At 35.3% G+C, this 17,775-nt stretch overlaps 1 protein-coding gene across 1 annotated transcript in view; it reads left to right on the top strand.

Moving 5' to 3' along the window:
* Positions 1 to 3,001: 3,001 nt before the first annotated feature.
* DNMT3L (DNA methyltransferase 3 like) overlaps positions 3,002 to 17,775 on the top strand; it is a 36,563-nt gene continuing 21,789 nt past the window's right edge. Inside the window, exons 1-6 of the mRNA XM_031961268.1 lie at positions 3,002 to 3,104; positions 3,810 to 3,911; positions 4,295 to 4,339; positions 6,037 to 6,116; positions 6,229 to 6,341; positions 9,485 to 9,659. Of these exons, the coding sequence (XP_031817128.1) occupies positions 3,002 to 3,104; positions 3,810 to 3,911; positions 4,295 to 4,339; positions 6,037 to 6,116; positions 6,229 to 6,341; positions 9,485 to 9,659 (618 nt within the window). The remainder of the gene's footprint in view (positions 3,105 to 3,809; positions 3,912 to 4,294; positions 4,340 to 6,036; positions 6,117 to 6,228; positions 6,342 to 9,484; positions 9,660 to 17,775) is intronic.

The raw sequence follows: 17,775 nt of genomic DNA, 5'->3' as shown, positions 1-17,775 counted from the left end.
AATCTTTTCTTCTTTTCTCCTGAGCCTGAGTCATTCCTTGATTAGAACTTGATTAGAACTATTAGAACAAATAGTATTGAGAATCTTCTATAAAAAAAAAAAAGAGAGAGAGAGAAAATGGAAGTTAGGGGATAAGGCTTCTATATTTACCCTATTTAAATCAAGCCTATGTGGTTTAACTAGAGACACCAAAAAGAACATGAGGTGTGGAAGAGTACAAAAAAGGAAGGGTTCTAGAGGCAGCTCCATTCTTCCCTCAAAAAAGAAACCTGCCTCCCCCGCAAAAAAAATCTTGGTAGTAACTGATATTTTCTTTTTTTTTTAATTTTTCTTTTTTTTTAATTTAATAGCCTTTTATTTACAGGTTATATGCATAGGTAACTTTACAGTATTAGCAATTGCCAAACCTCTTGTTCCAATTTTTCACCTCTTCCCCCCCCCCAGATGGCAGGATGACCAGCAGATGTTAAATATATTAAAATATAAATTAGATACACAATAAGTATACATGACCAAAACGTTATTTTGCTGTACAAAAAGAATCAGACTCTGAAATATTGTACAATTAGCTTGTGAAGGAAATCAAAACTGCAGGTGGGCATAAATATAGGGATTGGGAATTCAATGGTTTTTAGTCATCACCCAGAGTTCTTTCTCTGGGCGTAGCTGGTTCAGTTCATTACTGCTCCATTGGAAATGATTTGGCTGATCTCATTGCTAAGGATGGCCAGGTCCATCAGAACTGGTCATCATATAGTATTGTTGTTGAAGTATATAATGATCTCCTGGTCCTGCTCATTTCACTCAGCATCAGTTCGTGTAAGTCTCTCCAGGCCTTTCTGAAATCATCCTGTTGGTCATTTCTTACAGAACAATAATATTCCATAATATTCATATACCACAATTTATTCAGCCATTCTCCAACTGATGGGCATCCATTCAATTTCCAGTTTCTAGCCACTACAAAAAGGGCTGCCACAAACATTCGTGCACATATAGGTCCCTTTCCCTTCTTTATAATCTCTTTGGGATATAAGCCCAGTAGTAACACTGCTGGATCAAAGGGTATGCACAGTTTGATAACTTTTTGAGCATAGTTCCAAACTACTCTCCAGAATGGTTGGATTAGTAACTGATATTTTCAAAAGTAGGATAATTTAATAATTTCCCTTCCCACCCCCAAGCTAGGACCAGGATAGACAATTCTAGAACTGGATGGGGAAAGTCAGAAAAGGGAAATATCTAGCTATGATATGAAGAAGACTTGGGCATTATTGCCATCAAGCCGTGGAAGAAGTCTTGTAATGGGCATTCCCAGGACATCATTAAACCAGCTCTTGCCAGGACTCTCTGATATATCTCTATTTTCTGAAACTCTAGGTATTTTATAGGAAGGGATGGGATTCTATGTGTAACCAAAGGCTCTTATCATTTTCTCACCTCTGAAGTCTCAAGCAAGGGACTTCTGGTGTTGAGGAATTCTCTTGACCAAAAGGAATGGGACCTCTTGAGAGAGCATATTCAATGACTTTGGATAAAATATAGGAGACCAAATTGAAAGCAAAGAAATGTGTTAACATGCTAAGAAATTGCTAGTAGCAATTTCAGTTTTTAGGGTACATACTTCTGTAATTTTTTAGTCCAGTTTATAATACATAACTAATTAGCAGTATTCTGCAGCAACCTAGCATAGATAAGTAGTTTCTTTCATAGGAAAGTTAAGAATAGAGACAAGTGTAATCAACCAAAGGATGAATATTTGTCATGCAGCTAACAGAAAATTGTTATCAGAATAAGGCATTCTCTGTTCACAAGCATGATACAAGGGAAAGTGACCAAATACTTTTACAATTGTGAAAAAGCCCTTTTAGAGAAAACTTTAATGTTTCATATCCAAGGAGAAATTATGGGTATGGTTGGGATTGTCATGGTTTGTTGGTTTTATTTTTCCTTACTTTCCATATATTGTATCACCAGTTCTTTGGAAATATTTCTGCACTATTAGTCTATTAAAATGTTATGAAATGGGGGTAGCTAGGTGGCACAGTGGATAGAGCACCAGCCTTGAAATCTGGAGGACCTGAATTCAAATCTAGTCTCAGACACTTACCACTTCCTAGCTATGTGACCCTGGGCAAGTCACTCAACCCCAATTGCCTCAGGGGAAAAAAGATGTTATGAAATAATTCAGGTTACTATTACTTTTCAGAAATCATTTAGCAAGGAAACTGGACATTTCTAGCCTGGAAGATTTCAGATATGGAATATTCTAGATAAGGATAGAGGTGCGGTAAGAAAAAGGACATAACTAGGGTATATAGACCTTTCATGGATATAGAAAACATTTTTGAGTTTATAATTTTCCACCGTTCCCCTGCAGAATAGATGAGATTGAGGGAGAGAGGGAGAGAAAGTAGGGGGTGGGAGGGAGAAAGGGAGAGGAAAGAAGGAGGGAGAGGGAAAGAAAAAAGGAGAGGGAGGGAGGCAGGAAGTGGGAGGGAAGTAGGAAGGGGTAGGGGAGAGGAGGGGGAGAGAGAGAAAGAGAGAGGGGGGGAAGAAATAAAAGAAAAGGGAGAGATGGTGTGTGAGAATGAAGTAGAGAGAAATAAAGAGGTGGGAGAAAAGGGAAGGGAGAGAAAAGAATGGGGTGGAGGTGGAAATGAGAGAAAGAAAATAACTCAACCAAGTCTGCTCCTGTTTCCATCCTATTCTCTCCCCCAATACCCGCTAAAATCATTGCATAAACTAATAAAAGTAAGCCTCGAGCTATAAACTGAGTTTCTGTTCCTAACAAACCGGCAAAACTCCTCTCAGCAGCTGCCCACACCCCTTTCTACATAGGTCCGGCACTTGAAAAAAAAAAAACAAACAACTCCTTTCACCACCATTAAACCCCTCTCATCACTCTCCACAGTTCTTTTACTTCTCAGTTATAAAGGGGATATCCATTTCCCTTACTAATATTTCAGAGTTGTAGAATTGAAAGAAGCATTTTAAAAGCATGGCCCACTCTCTCCTAGAAGTTCTAAGTGATGTGCTCCTAAAAGAGTCAGATATGGGGGAGCATTGGGAAGAGGAAGGGCAAGATCATCCCAATGAAATAGGTAAGAAAATTGAAGGAGGGGGAGGGAGGTGTCTCTTGTTTCTGCAGCCTTCCTGTCGGAATTACAACGGAAACTTGGCTGATTCCTATTAAGATAATGGCAGGGCATGTTAGAGAAGGGACAAGGCAGAAGAGTTTCATAGAATACTAATTACTATTCGTGGCAATATTTACATATTCCTTTAAGTTTTACTAAACACTTTCTTCGTGATGATCGATGATCGTAAAGAGGAAGATGAGACTCAAAGAATTTAGAGGACTTGTCTAAATATTATGAAATGCTCTGAATCGTCCACCTTAGTTACAGGAAGGGTGTGCGAATTCTTGTTTCTGGCATTATGGAAAGACAAGGGGAGAAAGTGTGACAAAATATGGCCATCACATTTCCTACAGTATTGACTACACTAAACTGTTTTCGCCCTTGCCAAAGAGTTCAAATTGCTTTCAAATTCAGTCTCATTTTCCTTTCACCATCCATCCTTGTGATGGAAAAGGAGCAGGTAGAGCACCATAGCCCTAATGGAGAAATGAGATTAACAGAAGAGGCTACATCATTTTTCCAATTCAAAAGCAGTGGAAAGAAAACCAAAACCCACAGCTTTGACTCACTAGATTTAGGAAAAAAAACCAAAATTTGTAGGAAAAAAAGACATTACCAAATATTTGATTCTTATTGTGAATTTTTATTTTCTGGATTCATTTTCATTTCTTCTCACAGTTGTGGTACTTGATGAAGAAAGAAGCACTGATGTGATATCTCTAGATTCTAGTGAACAGTCGCTTTGCTCATCACCAAGGCCCAGCAAAGGTTTGATTTTGAAACATTTCTTATAAAGAAATTCTTCTAGCTGTGTGACCCTGAGCAAGTCACTTAACCCCAATTGCCTCAGGAAAAAAAATTCTTTGAAGATCATTAGTCCCAGAGACTGGGTTATGTGAACATCACCAGGCATTTAAAATCATTGTACAAATACATAAAAAGTAAGAGTAGAATGTACAAATGCTTAATGTGTGTCAGATTTCAGTATTTATATATAATTCAATTATATATATATACATATATATATATATATATATATATATATTTCATCCTCAAAGGTATAAGCAACTTTTAATGTAGATTTCTTTGTAGACCTCAAAGAAACTTAAGATTAGGAGAAACAGAATTCCATCATCTATCTTTTCTTCCAGATCTTATTGCATATGAAGTCATGGTTAACCAGAGAAATATAGAAGGTAAGTTTTCCCGAATCTTCACGACAATAGAAAGAATATCCTAAGCCTCAACTATGACAACTCACATTCTGTGTAACATGGCAGAAATATAGCAGCCCAATGCAAAGAGAGCTGTATGAATAATAAAAAGACCTGGGTTCAGCTCCTGTGTAAAATAAGGGAGTTCGAGTATATGAGAGTTTAAGTTACCTTCCAACTCTATGATTTTATGTTGCCATATTAGAGACTATGAACTTAAGCAAATATATATAATAGAATATATGGTTTTGTATATATGTGTGTAGATAGATGGATGGATAGATAGATGAATAGATGGATACAGCTATATCTCTATTCTTAGATATATCTACAGATAGGAGCAGCTAGATAATGCAGTGAATAGAACTCCTAGAGTCAGGAAGACTCCTCTTCCTGACTTCAAATCCAGTTTCATTAATTTACTAACTATGAGACGTTGTAAAGTCACTTAACCCTATTTACCTCAATTCCTCATCTATAAAATTAGCTGAATAAAGAAATAACAAACCATTTCAGTATCTTTGCCAAGAAAACCCCAAATGGGGTCACAAAAAGTTGGACATAGTAGAAATGACTGATCAACAACAACAAATGTTATATATTTTATTTAATTTTAGTTTCTGTTATCTCTCTCCTTCAAACCCTGCACAACCATTGAGAAGACAAAAATTTCAATATCCATTATGCATATGAAACCATGTAAAATATATTTCTTCATTAGTCATTTTTTTGAGCAAGGAAAAAAAAAGAAAGTTTTTAAAATTGTTTCAGTTTGCACTCTGAGACCATCACTTCTCTATTGAAAAGCAGATAGTATTTTAAAACATCATGATTCCTTTGGAATCATAGTGGCTCAATGTATTGATCAGATAAGTCTTTAAAAATTGCTTAACTTTACAATCTTGCTCTTATAGTGTAGATTGTTTTGGTGCTGCTCATTTAACTTTGAATCAGTTCACACAGAACTTCTCAGGATTTTCAAGCATGTGTAGTTTAACATTATATTTTGATTATCTGAGGGAAAGTAATATTTTTAATGAAACAATAACAAAGAGGAAAAGAACGATTTGCTGTAGCACTTAGCAAAAAGTAGATGTTCTACATAAGATAAAAACAGAGAGTCATAAATCTTTAGAACACAAAGGAAATTCAGAGTTCAATTCCCTCATTTTATAGAGAAGGAAACTGAGGAAAAGAGAAAAAGAAACAGGAGTCTAACACTGCTCTCAATGGCAGAGGAAGGACTAGTACCTATGTTTCTAGATCTCTAATCAAGTATTCTTTCACTATATTACACCATTATTCTTTGGATTTCAAGATCAATTGAGTAAGTAATTAAAATAAGTGGTTACTAAATAAGGCTATGTACTGAACATTCAAATATAAAAATCATTGTGGAACAATGTTTCCAAGTTTTTAACTTCTAAAAAGTGTATGGTGCAGTGGTGCAATGGATAGAGCACCAGCCCCGAGGTTAGGAGGATCTGAGTTGAATCCAACCTCAGAAACTTGACACTTAGTTATGTAACCCTGAGCAAGTTACTTAACTCAGATTATTTAGCAAATAAATAAATATATACTTTAATAATACAGAAATGAACACTATATTCAATAAGGATAGTAGAATATTGTCATGATATGTAAACACTGTTTTTAAACACATGAAATGTCTATTTTAGATGTTTGCATATGCTGTGGCGATCTCCAGATTCACACACAACATCCCTTATTTTATGGAGGGATGTGTATTCCATGTAAGGTAAGCAGACATAGCTCTTACAAGGGAAAGTACAATTTTAGTAGAGTTTGCATGGATTACATTTTCAAGAAGCAAACATTTTCATAACTGATCTGAGTTACTGTTTCCCAAGGACAACTTCTTGGAGTCATTCTTCTTATATGAAGAAGATGGGTATCAGTCTTTTTGTACAATCTGCTGCTCAGGAAAGACACTACTTACATGTGAAAACTCCAATTGTAACAGGTAAGAAAGTGCAAATACCATGGAAACAATCTTTAAAAACATGACCCAACTTTATTCTTATAAAACTTGAAATGGACCTGGACTAAGAAGTACCTGTTGGTATGAGGAAATTGCCCATTTTGCCTAGAAGCTCAGACTGAATAGAATTATTTCTTCTCTCCTTGCTCCTTTCCTTAGAAACTCACAATTATAATCTCAAGCATTATAAATTTTCCATATAAATATGTGTATATTCTTATATTTTGACTTTTAAAAATCTATACTATGGCTGCCTTGTTTAGTGAAAAGAGTATTGAATATGGAGTCAAATGCTCTGTTTGAATCTCAGCTTTTCTACTTTGTGAACTTGGACAAATCATATAATCTGTTTCTTCGTGTGAAATAAGGGTGAATTCAGTGACAATTATTGTTCTTAGATGACCTCTATGATCCCTTCCATATCTAAATGTTTGATCCTAAGAGTGATGAAGAAAAGCAAAAGAATTATTCTAGCCAACTTATGAGCTTCAAGGCAATTTACAAAATATATAAGTGGCACAACTGAAAGTCTCCCCACCTCCATTTCTTCCCTTACTTATCTCATGTATCATTAGCAGATTAATCTTCCTGAAATCATGTCATGTCCCTGCTCAAAAGTTCTCAAAGGCTTCCTATTCCCTGCAGAATAAAACTCAGTCTTCTTAACCTAGCAATCAGTATTCTCCACAATCTAACCCCTATCTACTTTTCAAGACATTTCCCATTACCCCTATATCACCCAGATTTTTCTCTACATTATCCTGTACTTAGTTTTATTCTGTTCTAGCAAAATTAATTCACTTATCGTGTCTAGAATTTACCTTATGCTTGACAATATCCACATTTTTTTTCTTTAGACTGCAGATTCTACTCCCACCAGAAAACACATAGGATGTCCCAAAAGTCTTAGTGCAATTTTCTATTATCAGAAGCTTAAAATTGCACTGATTTGGAGGAAGGAGAGGGAAGATGACTTCCAATATTTTTCCAAAGCCAACAGCTGCTTCAAATCTCTCAGCTTCTTACCTTTTAAAGTCTTCCTTGATTACTCTAGGCAGAAGCATTCTCTTTCTTCTCTTAACTCTCAGTGCTTAGCATGCCATGACCAAACTGCTCCTTTTTAAAGTCTCTTAACTCTCATAACAAGAGTCAGTACATTTTATGTGGCTGCTAATTACATTGGCTCATGATGAGTATTCCACTGTGACCTTGAAGTATTATTTACAAATGTTATTTAACTGTTCTAGGATTTAGTTTCTTATTTCCCCAGATAGTTTATAATAGGTGCAAAAATGGAATATTATCCGCTGTAACTCTCCCTGAAAATAGCACTTAGTTCACTGCTGAATAAATAGTAATCACTCAATAAATATTATTGGTTTTATTTGAAATATAAGATATAATCTTTCATCCCATTCTTTGGCCTCAATGTTAAAAGTAACAAATATAAAAATCTAGGAAAAAAACTCATCTATATCTTCTGTATCTTTAAGATCCATGTTGAATATTAACTGTGATGTTTTTATACACTTTTAAAGTCTTAACAATATCATTGTTTGACCAGTATTATTTGTTGCCTTTTAGTTCTATGTATTTTTCACTGGGTTCTTTGAATTTTTTCTAAATTTTTGATCCTGTATGATGCTGAGTATTGTAATCTTTTTGTCAACATGTTAATACCCTGTAAATATTCTCTGACATTCCTTTTAACATCGCCTTTTCTTTTGTCTATGGAACTTACAGGCCACTGAATTTAGATTTAGTTCCCTTATTAAGAAAGAAAAATGGTTTCAGATGTTTGATTCTTTTGTCCACTTTTAGGACCTAGCATTGCAGAGCCAAGGAGGTGGGGCCTCAAAAATTGCATTATGTTAAAAAGAGCAAAATGTGTGTGTGGAAGGGAAACTAATGAAAAAATTATGTTCTTTGAATATTTGTTGTGAAAAAAAATAAATTATACTATTACTGGACAAAAAAAAGAATTATCAGTTGGAGCTGCCCAATTAAAAAATTCAGACTGGGCACAATTCCTTATTACGATTATAGAAATCTCTCGTTACAACTTTACAGATGATTCTATGCTAAGAAGCCCTTCCAAAAAAAAAAAGAATTGGAACTCAAAATTTTTAAAAATGAATGTTAAAACTGATTTTACATCGGAGGGGGGAACTAAATGTTAAATTAAAGTTTTTAAAAAATTAATTTTTAATTAGAGGAACCTCTCTTTCCCATTCCCCATATAAGAAGAGATTTCATGTACTTGAATTGCTGACAAGATTGGTGATGGAAAAAAAGAAACTTTTCTCCCCTTTATCATTCCCTACATCACACCAGCCTGTCATAGTTTTTGTTATTGTTGTTGTTTTAATGGAGACTCAAATTTTCATCAATGTAGACAGGTCTCAGTGTGAAAATGCCTTCTATTGATATAGATCACTAACATATCTCACATACAGAATTACTCTGGTCCCTAAGAGCTTGTGGCATGCCTAGGATCAGTCAGTATGTGTCAGAGCTCAAACTTGATGTTAAGACCAGGCCTCTGTCTACTTATACCATGTTGCCTTTCCTGTGTACTAAATAAAACAGAGACTTTAAAAAGGAGCAGTTTGGTCATGGCATGCTAAGCACTGAGAATCTAAGTTTATTCTCTGGATTCACCTTTCATATCCTTAGGGACCATTCTTATTTGAGAGGTTCCCTGATCTATTCTTTTTTCTTATTGTGCATATTTTCTCCTTTGAATTTTACCTTTTAGTTAAAAATTCTCTGCTCAGACTCTAAATTCTTTGACAGACAGGTGATTGAAAAGTCTAATTAAAAAATTACATGTGTAGCTTCTAGCAAAACAGTTCCCTTTAGTTCTACACACTGACATTACCAACAAATTATTTAGGTTTCCTTTCTTTACTTTCCATAGCTTCACATTTCCTTCTAATGCTCCCAAATTCAGACATTAGTTAAGAAACAAGAAGTTCAAAATTTATTTTTAATGAGCCCTTCATGTGACTTTTATCATGCAGAGAAAAGCAATTCAATTAAACAGGGAGACATTTGTGAGTCATCAATGGAAGAACTCTAATAAATATGTTTTGTTGTGGTGATAGTGGTTTTGTTGTTTGCAGATGCTACTGTTTTGAATGTGTTGATGCCCTTGTAAATCCTGGAAGTTCAGCAAAATTTCAAGCAATGAGCAACTGGATATGCTTCTTGTGTCTACCCTTGACATCCGAAAATGGATTACTGAGGAAGAGGAGGAAATGGCGGGAGAATCTAAAGGATTTCTATAATCAAGAATCTGTAAGGAACATTACAACTTTAAAAGTTAATAAATGACTAGAAGAGATTTTGTTAAGATTAATAGACCTGAAGTGTGACTTACTTCTTCCAGTTATTTATATGTACTATGGCCATTCGTTTAGTAAATATTATATTTTTTAGTCTTTTAAACACATTTTCCATTTCTTTTCCCTTCCCACCTTTCTACTCCTTATTAGTGAAGTTCAGTTTTATGGCAGAATATTTTAAAAATATGTAAAAAGAAATTCTAATAGTAACATTTCTAATTTTTTTTTTTTTAACAATCTTGAAGAGTAATCACTTCCTATAAGTGAGAAAAGGTACTTGAAATGGCAGAAATTTATCTCCAGTTATTCTTAAATTCCAGCAGGTGGAAGCAAAGACTAGTTCACTGGGCTTCTAAAGGACATGATTGTCATTGTGACTTACCTCATTTGTAAATCAAAATCCAAGCATGTTCTCAGAAAGCAGACTTTTCCAAGAACTAAGATGAAAGCCCTTAATATGTCTTTAAATTTAGTCTTACACTGATTCATAGAAAGAATAGAAATACCTGACAAATAGGAGAAAGTTAAATTTTTTGTGGGTGATTAACAGATAAAAAATTTTTAAAGAAATTTTGTCTGATCCTAATTTATTACATTGTTTCCATTCAATAAGACTTTTAATTAAATACAATATCATGCAGAATAGCTGCTTCAAATTCTTTAAGTTAACACTTTAAAGGAAATTTCAGGTTTTGTTTAGTTACGTTTAGTTTCATATTCTATGACTGAAAATTAGCTTCATAAGAAGAATGAATGAGAAGCATGTATATAGACAGTATTTCCTCTGAAAATATCTAGGGGTTTCAGCAGAGAACATAATCAATATGAATCAAGAGTATTATTTTATCTTCTTTCATTTATTTGTTTACTTATCTATGCCCAGAACTATGAATTGGTTGAGGTAGGGAACTTTAGGGATGGAGAGCTTGGTGATGCAGTGAATGGAGGGAGCACCAAGCCTGGAGTCAGGGGGACCTGAGTTCAAATACAGCCTCATATCTTTACTAGCTGTGTGACCATTGGAAAGTTACTTAACTCCATTTGCCTCTGTTTCCTCATCTGTAAAATGGACTGAAGAAGAAAATGGAAAACCACTCTAATATCTTTGCCAAGAAAACCCTAAAGGGAATCAAAAAGAATTGAACGCTGCTAAACAATAACAACAACTTCGGGGAATAACCATTCTTTATCAGTGAAGATCAGCACCTTGTAATGTTTCAAAGCTACATGGAGCCTAGGCTTTCAGAATTCCAAGGTCAGCCCTCTTTCCCTTACATTATGCTGCTCCTCAATAATGAGATGCAGCAGACAAAAAAAAAGTTAATATACATAGGCTACTTTAAGAGCTCAGTACCCAGGACTGGAGAGGTTATAATACTTATGTGCTTTGGTCAGATCTGACCACATTGGTTTATTTTATTAAATTCCAGGTGCTTCATTGTCAAAAAGACACCAATAAACTGGGGAACATCTAGGGAATGAAACCCAGGATGATGAAGAGTCTTAAGATAATGCTCTGTGAAGACTGGTTAAAGGAACTAGACAAAAATGTTTACAAAAATTGGGAAAAGAGACCAGCTACATGGTGCAGTGGATAGAGCCCTGGCCCTGGAATCAGGAGGACCTCAATTCAAATGCAGCCTCAGACACTTAACACTTACTAACTGTGTGAACCTAAGCAAGTCACGTAACCCCAATCGCCTCACCGAAAAAAAAAGAAAGAAAGAAAGAGAAGAAGGAAAAGGAAAAATAAAATATGGAAAAGAGATGACTTGAAAGGAATAGGATTGCTAGGTAGAAAAGAGAGGACAAATGCATTTATTATCTATTTTGTGCCAGGTGCCATGCTAAGTGCTTTATAAATATTATCTTATTTGATCCTCAAATTAGATGCAATTGTTATTCTCATTTTATAGTAAACTGAGAAAGACTTGACTGGAGTCACACAGCTCATAAGTGACTGAAGCTAAATTTAAACTCAGGTCTTCCAAGCTTCAAGTACAGTCATATTACCCAGTTGCTTCAATTCTATTCTATTTTGCTTAGAGATGAAAATTAAGAGCAATATAAGGAAGCTTTCCCCTGCCTCAAACTTAAATCTAACACTTTGAAACTTCCGAACAATTAGAGATGTGCAAAAGTAAAATAAGTTACCTCTACCCTTTATAGTGGATCAAGGAAAATGTTATTAAAATTTTTATTTGTAAGGGATGTATTGGGTTAAATGTAGAGGTAGAATAGTAGGAGCCAATCAAACTAAGAAGAGGTAAGGCAAAGGATTAATTCTGGAATTTCAGTGATATAGGTAACTCTCTGGAAAGGATACTGCCTTTGGCAAAACAGGTCAGCACAACTTATAATTTTGAAGACTAGTCCAGAAAATTAAGAAGTTGAGTGATTTGCCCGTGGTGATACAGTCAGTATTCATGAGAGCCAAAATTTGAACCACAATTTTCTTAGCTTCAAGACCAGCTCTCTTGTTCTTTATAAACTTCCAGGATAGCTACTGATTACAAGAGTCCTCAGCTCTCAAGAATTCTTCAGCTGTGACCAAGTGATTGGTGTTCCTCTCTTTTTCAAGATCAGCACTCCCTCTTAGCTGAGAGAGCATATAGGCAATTCTCTGCCAAGCTGGCACTTTTTAACTGGCAGCCTTGGGCCATTGACTTCTAACTTGTTTAATACCATCAGTGGTCTTTCCTCATGCTCTTCCAAGTATTTTCCAAATAATATTAGATGGTCAGATCCATCAATCTTTCCAAGGACTTCATTTCAACAAACCTCATTTAAAAGGGCAGTTAGAAAATTATAACTTCTCTTAAGATATTAAAAATGGCAGAAATCCCATAGGTTCTTTGGAGCATATACTAGCCTTGGTGAAATTCCACTAGAAAGATGAAAGTATCTTTTTCTTAACTTCTTCTCCCATGGGGAATCTAATAGTATCCACTGTACAAGTCAACACTGAAAATTACTTGGCTTTCCAACAAGCAATCCAACACACTTTTACTCTTGGCATGGCGTACTGATCCACCTTACTTCTTTTATTCAAAATCCAATAGTTCACACCTACCCAGATCTTCCTTCTCTTCTTCTAAGTCTCCAATCTGAGCAAGGTACCCAGACTACAAGACTCTGTGATGATTCCTTCATGGGGTGCCTGAGTTTTCCCATCTCTGAGAGAGCAGTTTTCTGAGATTATCCTGAAAAGAGGCAAAAATGAAAAAAATGAAGCAAGGTGTATATGTTTTTCTTTGAATATATCCTACTTATGGAGTGAAGTTAAGCTGTTCATGTGTTGATTCTCTTCTTCAGATAGTCCTTCTGCTCCTCAGTCATAATTCTCCAAAACTAAATTTCTCACAATTTACCCTTCTATCCAAAATGTCTAATGTTGCTTTAGTGCCAAAACAGTATTGTCCTTAATCTTTGTGAGCTTCACCAAAAGAAGCAGGGGTTGTCGGGCTGCCTGCTGTTAAAAACACTTCCAGTTGGTTCCACTCATGACTGAAATTCCAGAAATATTTTCTGAGACTAGACTTATCTAGGCCAGTTTCCTCTTCTTACACCCACCCACACCTTCCCTAAAGAAGGATACTCACTATAACAAAATGAATAGTTTCTTTCTCACCTGATACACAGAGGCTTACCTCTAGCATTTATTACAGTTGTATATGTTGCACGTGCCCTTCATAAAATGATTGGAATATAATTATCCCACAGGATCCAAAGTCTGATATAGCAATATACCTTACATCTTCAGTTTTTATTATTAATGCTCCACAAAATCCTATGGTCCAATGAAAAGAACCCCTGAAAGTTTGATAGGTCAATGATTTCAGTGCTTTGAAGTTTGATGTAACTCTTATTCTGAACCCCATTTCCTCTTCTGGATATCAGTGTAATGTCTTTCAATATCTGCCAGCTCAGGGCTGAATTTGCCTCTTATGTGTTCCCAGCATTCATGCTCCTGTCATGTACACAACTATAGTCCTACAAAGCTCAGCTTCTCAGAGTACTTACTATTGGTTCTCTCCATAAAGCAGCTGGCTTCCAGTTCCCATTCCAAAATTCGTTTTGCTTTCCCAAGAATGTCTCTGAGTATTCAATGGACTTGATCTGACATTTGGTGAGATCTGGATGATTTGAGAAGTCTATTTTGGTTTCCATGATCCATATCTGAGAAAAGCTAAAGAAAATGCTTAATAATCCCTGCCTACAAAGAATCTCCACACTTTCTCTCTGTCCTTTATTGTCTATTTTCTTTACCAACAATATCAACTCTAAGTGAATGATAAACTGTCTTTGGTGTGCCCATCTATGATTTTCCTTCCTTGTATCAGTCTAGTACAGTCCATGCTCCCCAATGATTTCTGTTTTTTTGATTACCACTCTATGGAAAAAATTCTTTACCATTGTGCAGTGAGACACCTCTCTCCTTCTTGTTGAAGATTATCAAGAGATTTCATATCATTGTCATGTTTACTCTCAGAGCCACACAACTTGCTGTCCAGAATCTGCAAACATTTGTGACTATACATGTTGCATCTTTTTTTGGGGGGGGTCAATTGGGGTTAAATAACTTGCTTGGGGTCATATAGCTAATAAGTGTCTGAGGTTATATTTGAACTCAGGTCCTCCTGACTCCAGGGCCATTGTTCTATCCACTATGCCATCTAGCCACCCCTGCATCTTCAAATAAGAAATTAAGCCTCAATTCTCTGCAGCTTTCCTCTTCTTCCTCCTTCTTCTCTTCCTCTTGTTGTTATTGTTCCTCCTCCTCCTCCTCCTCTTCCTTCTTCTTCTTCTTTTTCTTTTTCTTCATTTCTTTATGTCATTCCTATATCATCTCCAAGGTATACCCTAGCCAAAACTACAGAGCTTCTTTTTTGATGATCAGGAAAAATACCCTGGCTCTTCTATTGAGTTCATTGTAAATCTGGGATTGGCTAACAGCCAGCCCCCGAGACTAGACCCTGTCATTGTTAATACTTGTCCATTGACTTCTAAATGGAGATGCCCTTCCCTTGAATAGGTTTCTTATTGTCCATTCTGCTTTCTCAAGAAAGATGTTAATCTTATTTACCAGCTTCTTTTCAGTAATGAAGGAAAGCAAGATGATAGTGGAAATAAGGGATAGAAAATAATTTTACCTGATTTTTTAAAGGGAAGAGAATAGTATCTACTAACTAAAGGCCAGTTGGCTTGATTTAGATCCTTGGGAGAAATTCTAGAATAGATCATTAATGAAATAGCCAATTTTTTAAAAAAGGGAAATGGTGATTACAAAGATCCAACTCATTTTCACCAAGAACATATCATGCTTAACTAACTTCATTTCCCCTTTTCACAGGATTACTAAGCTAGTAGAGTAGAAGAAAGTTGTGGATATTGTTTGCCTAGATTTTTTTTAGATGGTGATAAATTATCTCATACAGCTGTTGTGGAAAAGTTAGAGAGAACAGGTTGGATTTAGATTTAGATCTGGTTGGATAGCAAGACTCAGGGTATTCCAATGTCAGTGTGGTAAAGTGTTTTCTAGTAAAATGCTTCAGGGATATGTGATTGGCCCCTTGATGTTTAACATTTTTTGTCAACAACTGGGATAAAGGCAGAGATGGCATTCTCTGTTGCAGGCATAAGTGTTCCAGGACTGGGAAGGATAACTGATCACACAGATGAGCGACTCAGGATCCAAAAGGATATTGACAAGTATTGGGTTGAATTTAATATCATGAATTTCAATAGAGATAAATATATAGTCTTATGCTTGGGTACAAAAAATAAACTTAAGCATATATGTACAATTATTATTATTATGTTAAGGAGGTGGGTAGATAGCAGTTGTTCTAAAAATTTTCTGGGAATTTTAGTATACCACAAGCTCAATATGAGTCAGCATACTGATGTGACTAGCAAATACACAATCTTAGGCTGCATAGAGAGGGGCATATTTTACAAGATTCCAGAGGAGGTAGTCAGACTCTAATCTGCTCCTTTCAGGTCTCATTTGAGGTATTATGTTCAGTTCTGGACATCACAGCTTCAGAATGACCTTGAGGGCAGTTAAGTGACCCAGTTATAGAGCACTAGATCTGGAGTCAGGGGAACTGGAGTTCAAGTCTGGCCTCAGACAACTTACCAGCTTTGTGACCTTGGGAAAGTAACAACCCCAATTGCTGCAAAACAACAACAAAAAGATATTGATAAGGCAACCAGAGTAAGGCAACCAGAAAGATATAATAATAACAACAGTAATGATTGGCATTTATATAAGTGTTTTATAAATATCATACCATTTTATTTTCATAATAATCTTAAAGATAGGTGCTATTATTATTATTCCATTTTTGCAGAGGAGTTAACTGGGGCAAATGAGATAAGTGATTCGTATGGGTTTACATAGCTTGTAAGTATCTCATTTGGGGTCTGAACTAAAATTTCCCTGACTCCTGATTTAGCATCCTAGCTACTGCACCCATCTAGCTACCTCTGCAGGAAGATTTAATGCTAAGATAGGGATAAGGAAGTACAAAATGTGAGGTGTAGAAGTAAATTAATAAATGACTTTGCTGTTAAAACAAATATCATTAATACATTTTTTTAAAAAACCCTCTGATAGCACAAAATATAGGTTTAAAGAATACCCTTCTATAAAATTTCTCTATATGTTGAGAACACACAAAATTCATTGAGAACCACAACAGAAAAGATAACACAGCCAAAGAGGAAAAATAGTATGTTAGACTTGTAGTTAGTAAAACTTGAGTTCAAATCCAGCCTCAACTAATTACTAGCTATGTGACCTCAAGCAGGGCACTTAAGCTTTAAAATGAGAGATTTAATCTTGATGACTTATAAGATTCCTTCCAACTTTAAATCTATATGCCTATGAAATTTGTTCAATGATACAATGATTGTTAATATCAATAGTACTGGACAGCATTGAGCCCAAATGGAAGAATTCCCTATAGACCATGAATTTCTCTAGGTGTTCCTCTTTACAGATTGGTTTGACTCTGTCTATCCATGGAATGAGACAGAACTGCCCAAATGAGATCCATTAGTCATTCAAAAGAGTTTGGTCTAACAATGGTCTAACAATTCACACAGGAAGTATCAATCAATGTGGTTTCACCTCACTCCTTGCAAGTTGACAGATGATCAAAAACATGAAACAGTCATTAGTGAGGGGGTGTGGGAAGACAGACTCACTGATGTTCTACTGGTGAAGCTGCAATATAACCAACAATTCTAAATTTCACGTGAAAGAATTATGCAATAAAAACATGACTAAACTGCCTATACTTTTTGACCTAGCGATTTTATTATTGGGTATATAACCCAATGAAGTAAAGGTCTAGCATGTACTCCAATATTCATAGCCACATGCTTTGTTGTAGCAAAGAACTAAAATCAAATTGGTTGCCTATTGACTAGGGAATGACTTTTTCTTAAAATGGCATATGAACATAATAAAACAAACATATAAATATAATAAAATATTATTTTGCAGTAAGAAATGACAAATTATAGAAATTCAAAGAAAAATGAGAGTTATATGAACAAAGATGAGCAAAATATACAGAACCAAGAAAACAACATATATAATGACTGCAGCAAAGTAATTTTTAAAAAATCATTACATTCTGAGTAATGGTAAAACTAATGAAGATCCTAAAAAGAAAATAATCTTCTCTCATGGTAGAACTATCAGAAAAAAATATTGGCATGTATTATGAGGAAAGATTTCTGTGTCAAATGTTTTTGCTTAATTGTATTTCTTTTTCACAAAAGAAGGTTAAATATGGTGATGACTGAGAAATTACTTTGATATAAAGACAAAAAGCATGAAGAAAATATTCTTCAATAAGAAATCAACTGATAAGGAACTTTTATAGTTCAGACTATTCTGTTAGATGCACCGATCTATCAGAACATATTTGTGGGACAAGTTAGATGTAAAATGAACTGGCCCAAAATTGAATAGGAATAGATTGATATGTCTTACATCTGGGAAACTGTATATGGCACTTTCAGTGTGCTATTCCCCCCACCCACTCAAGATT

This window comes from Sarcophilus harrisii, chromosome 3 (assembly GCF_902635505.1).
Source record: "Sarcophilus harrisii chromosome 3, mSarHar1.11, whole genome shotgun sequence".
NCBI classification, from domain to species: Eukaryota; Metazoa; Chordata; class Mammalia; order Dasyuromorphia; family Dasyuridae; genus Sarcophilus; species Sarcophilus harrisii.
The sequence above is the reverse complement of the archived record's forward strand: the minus strand, read 5'-3'. Positions and strand labels throughout refer to the sequence as shown.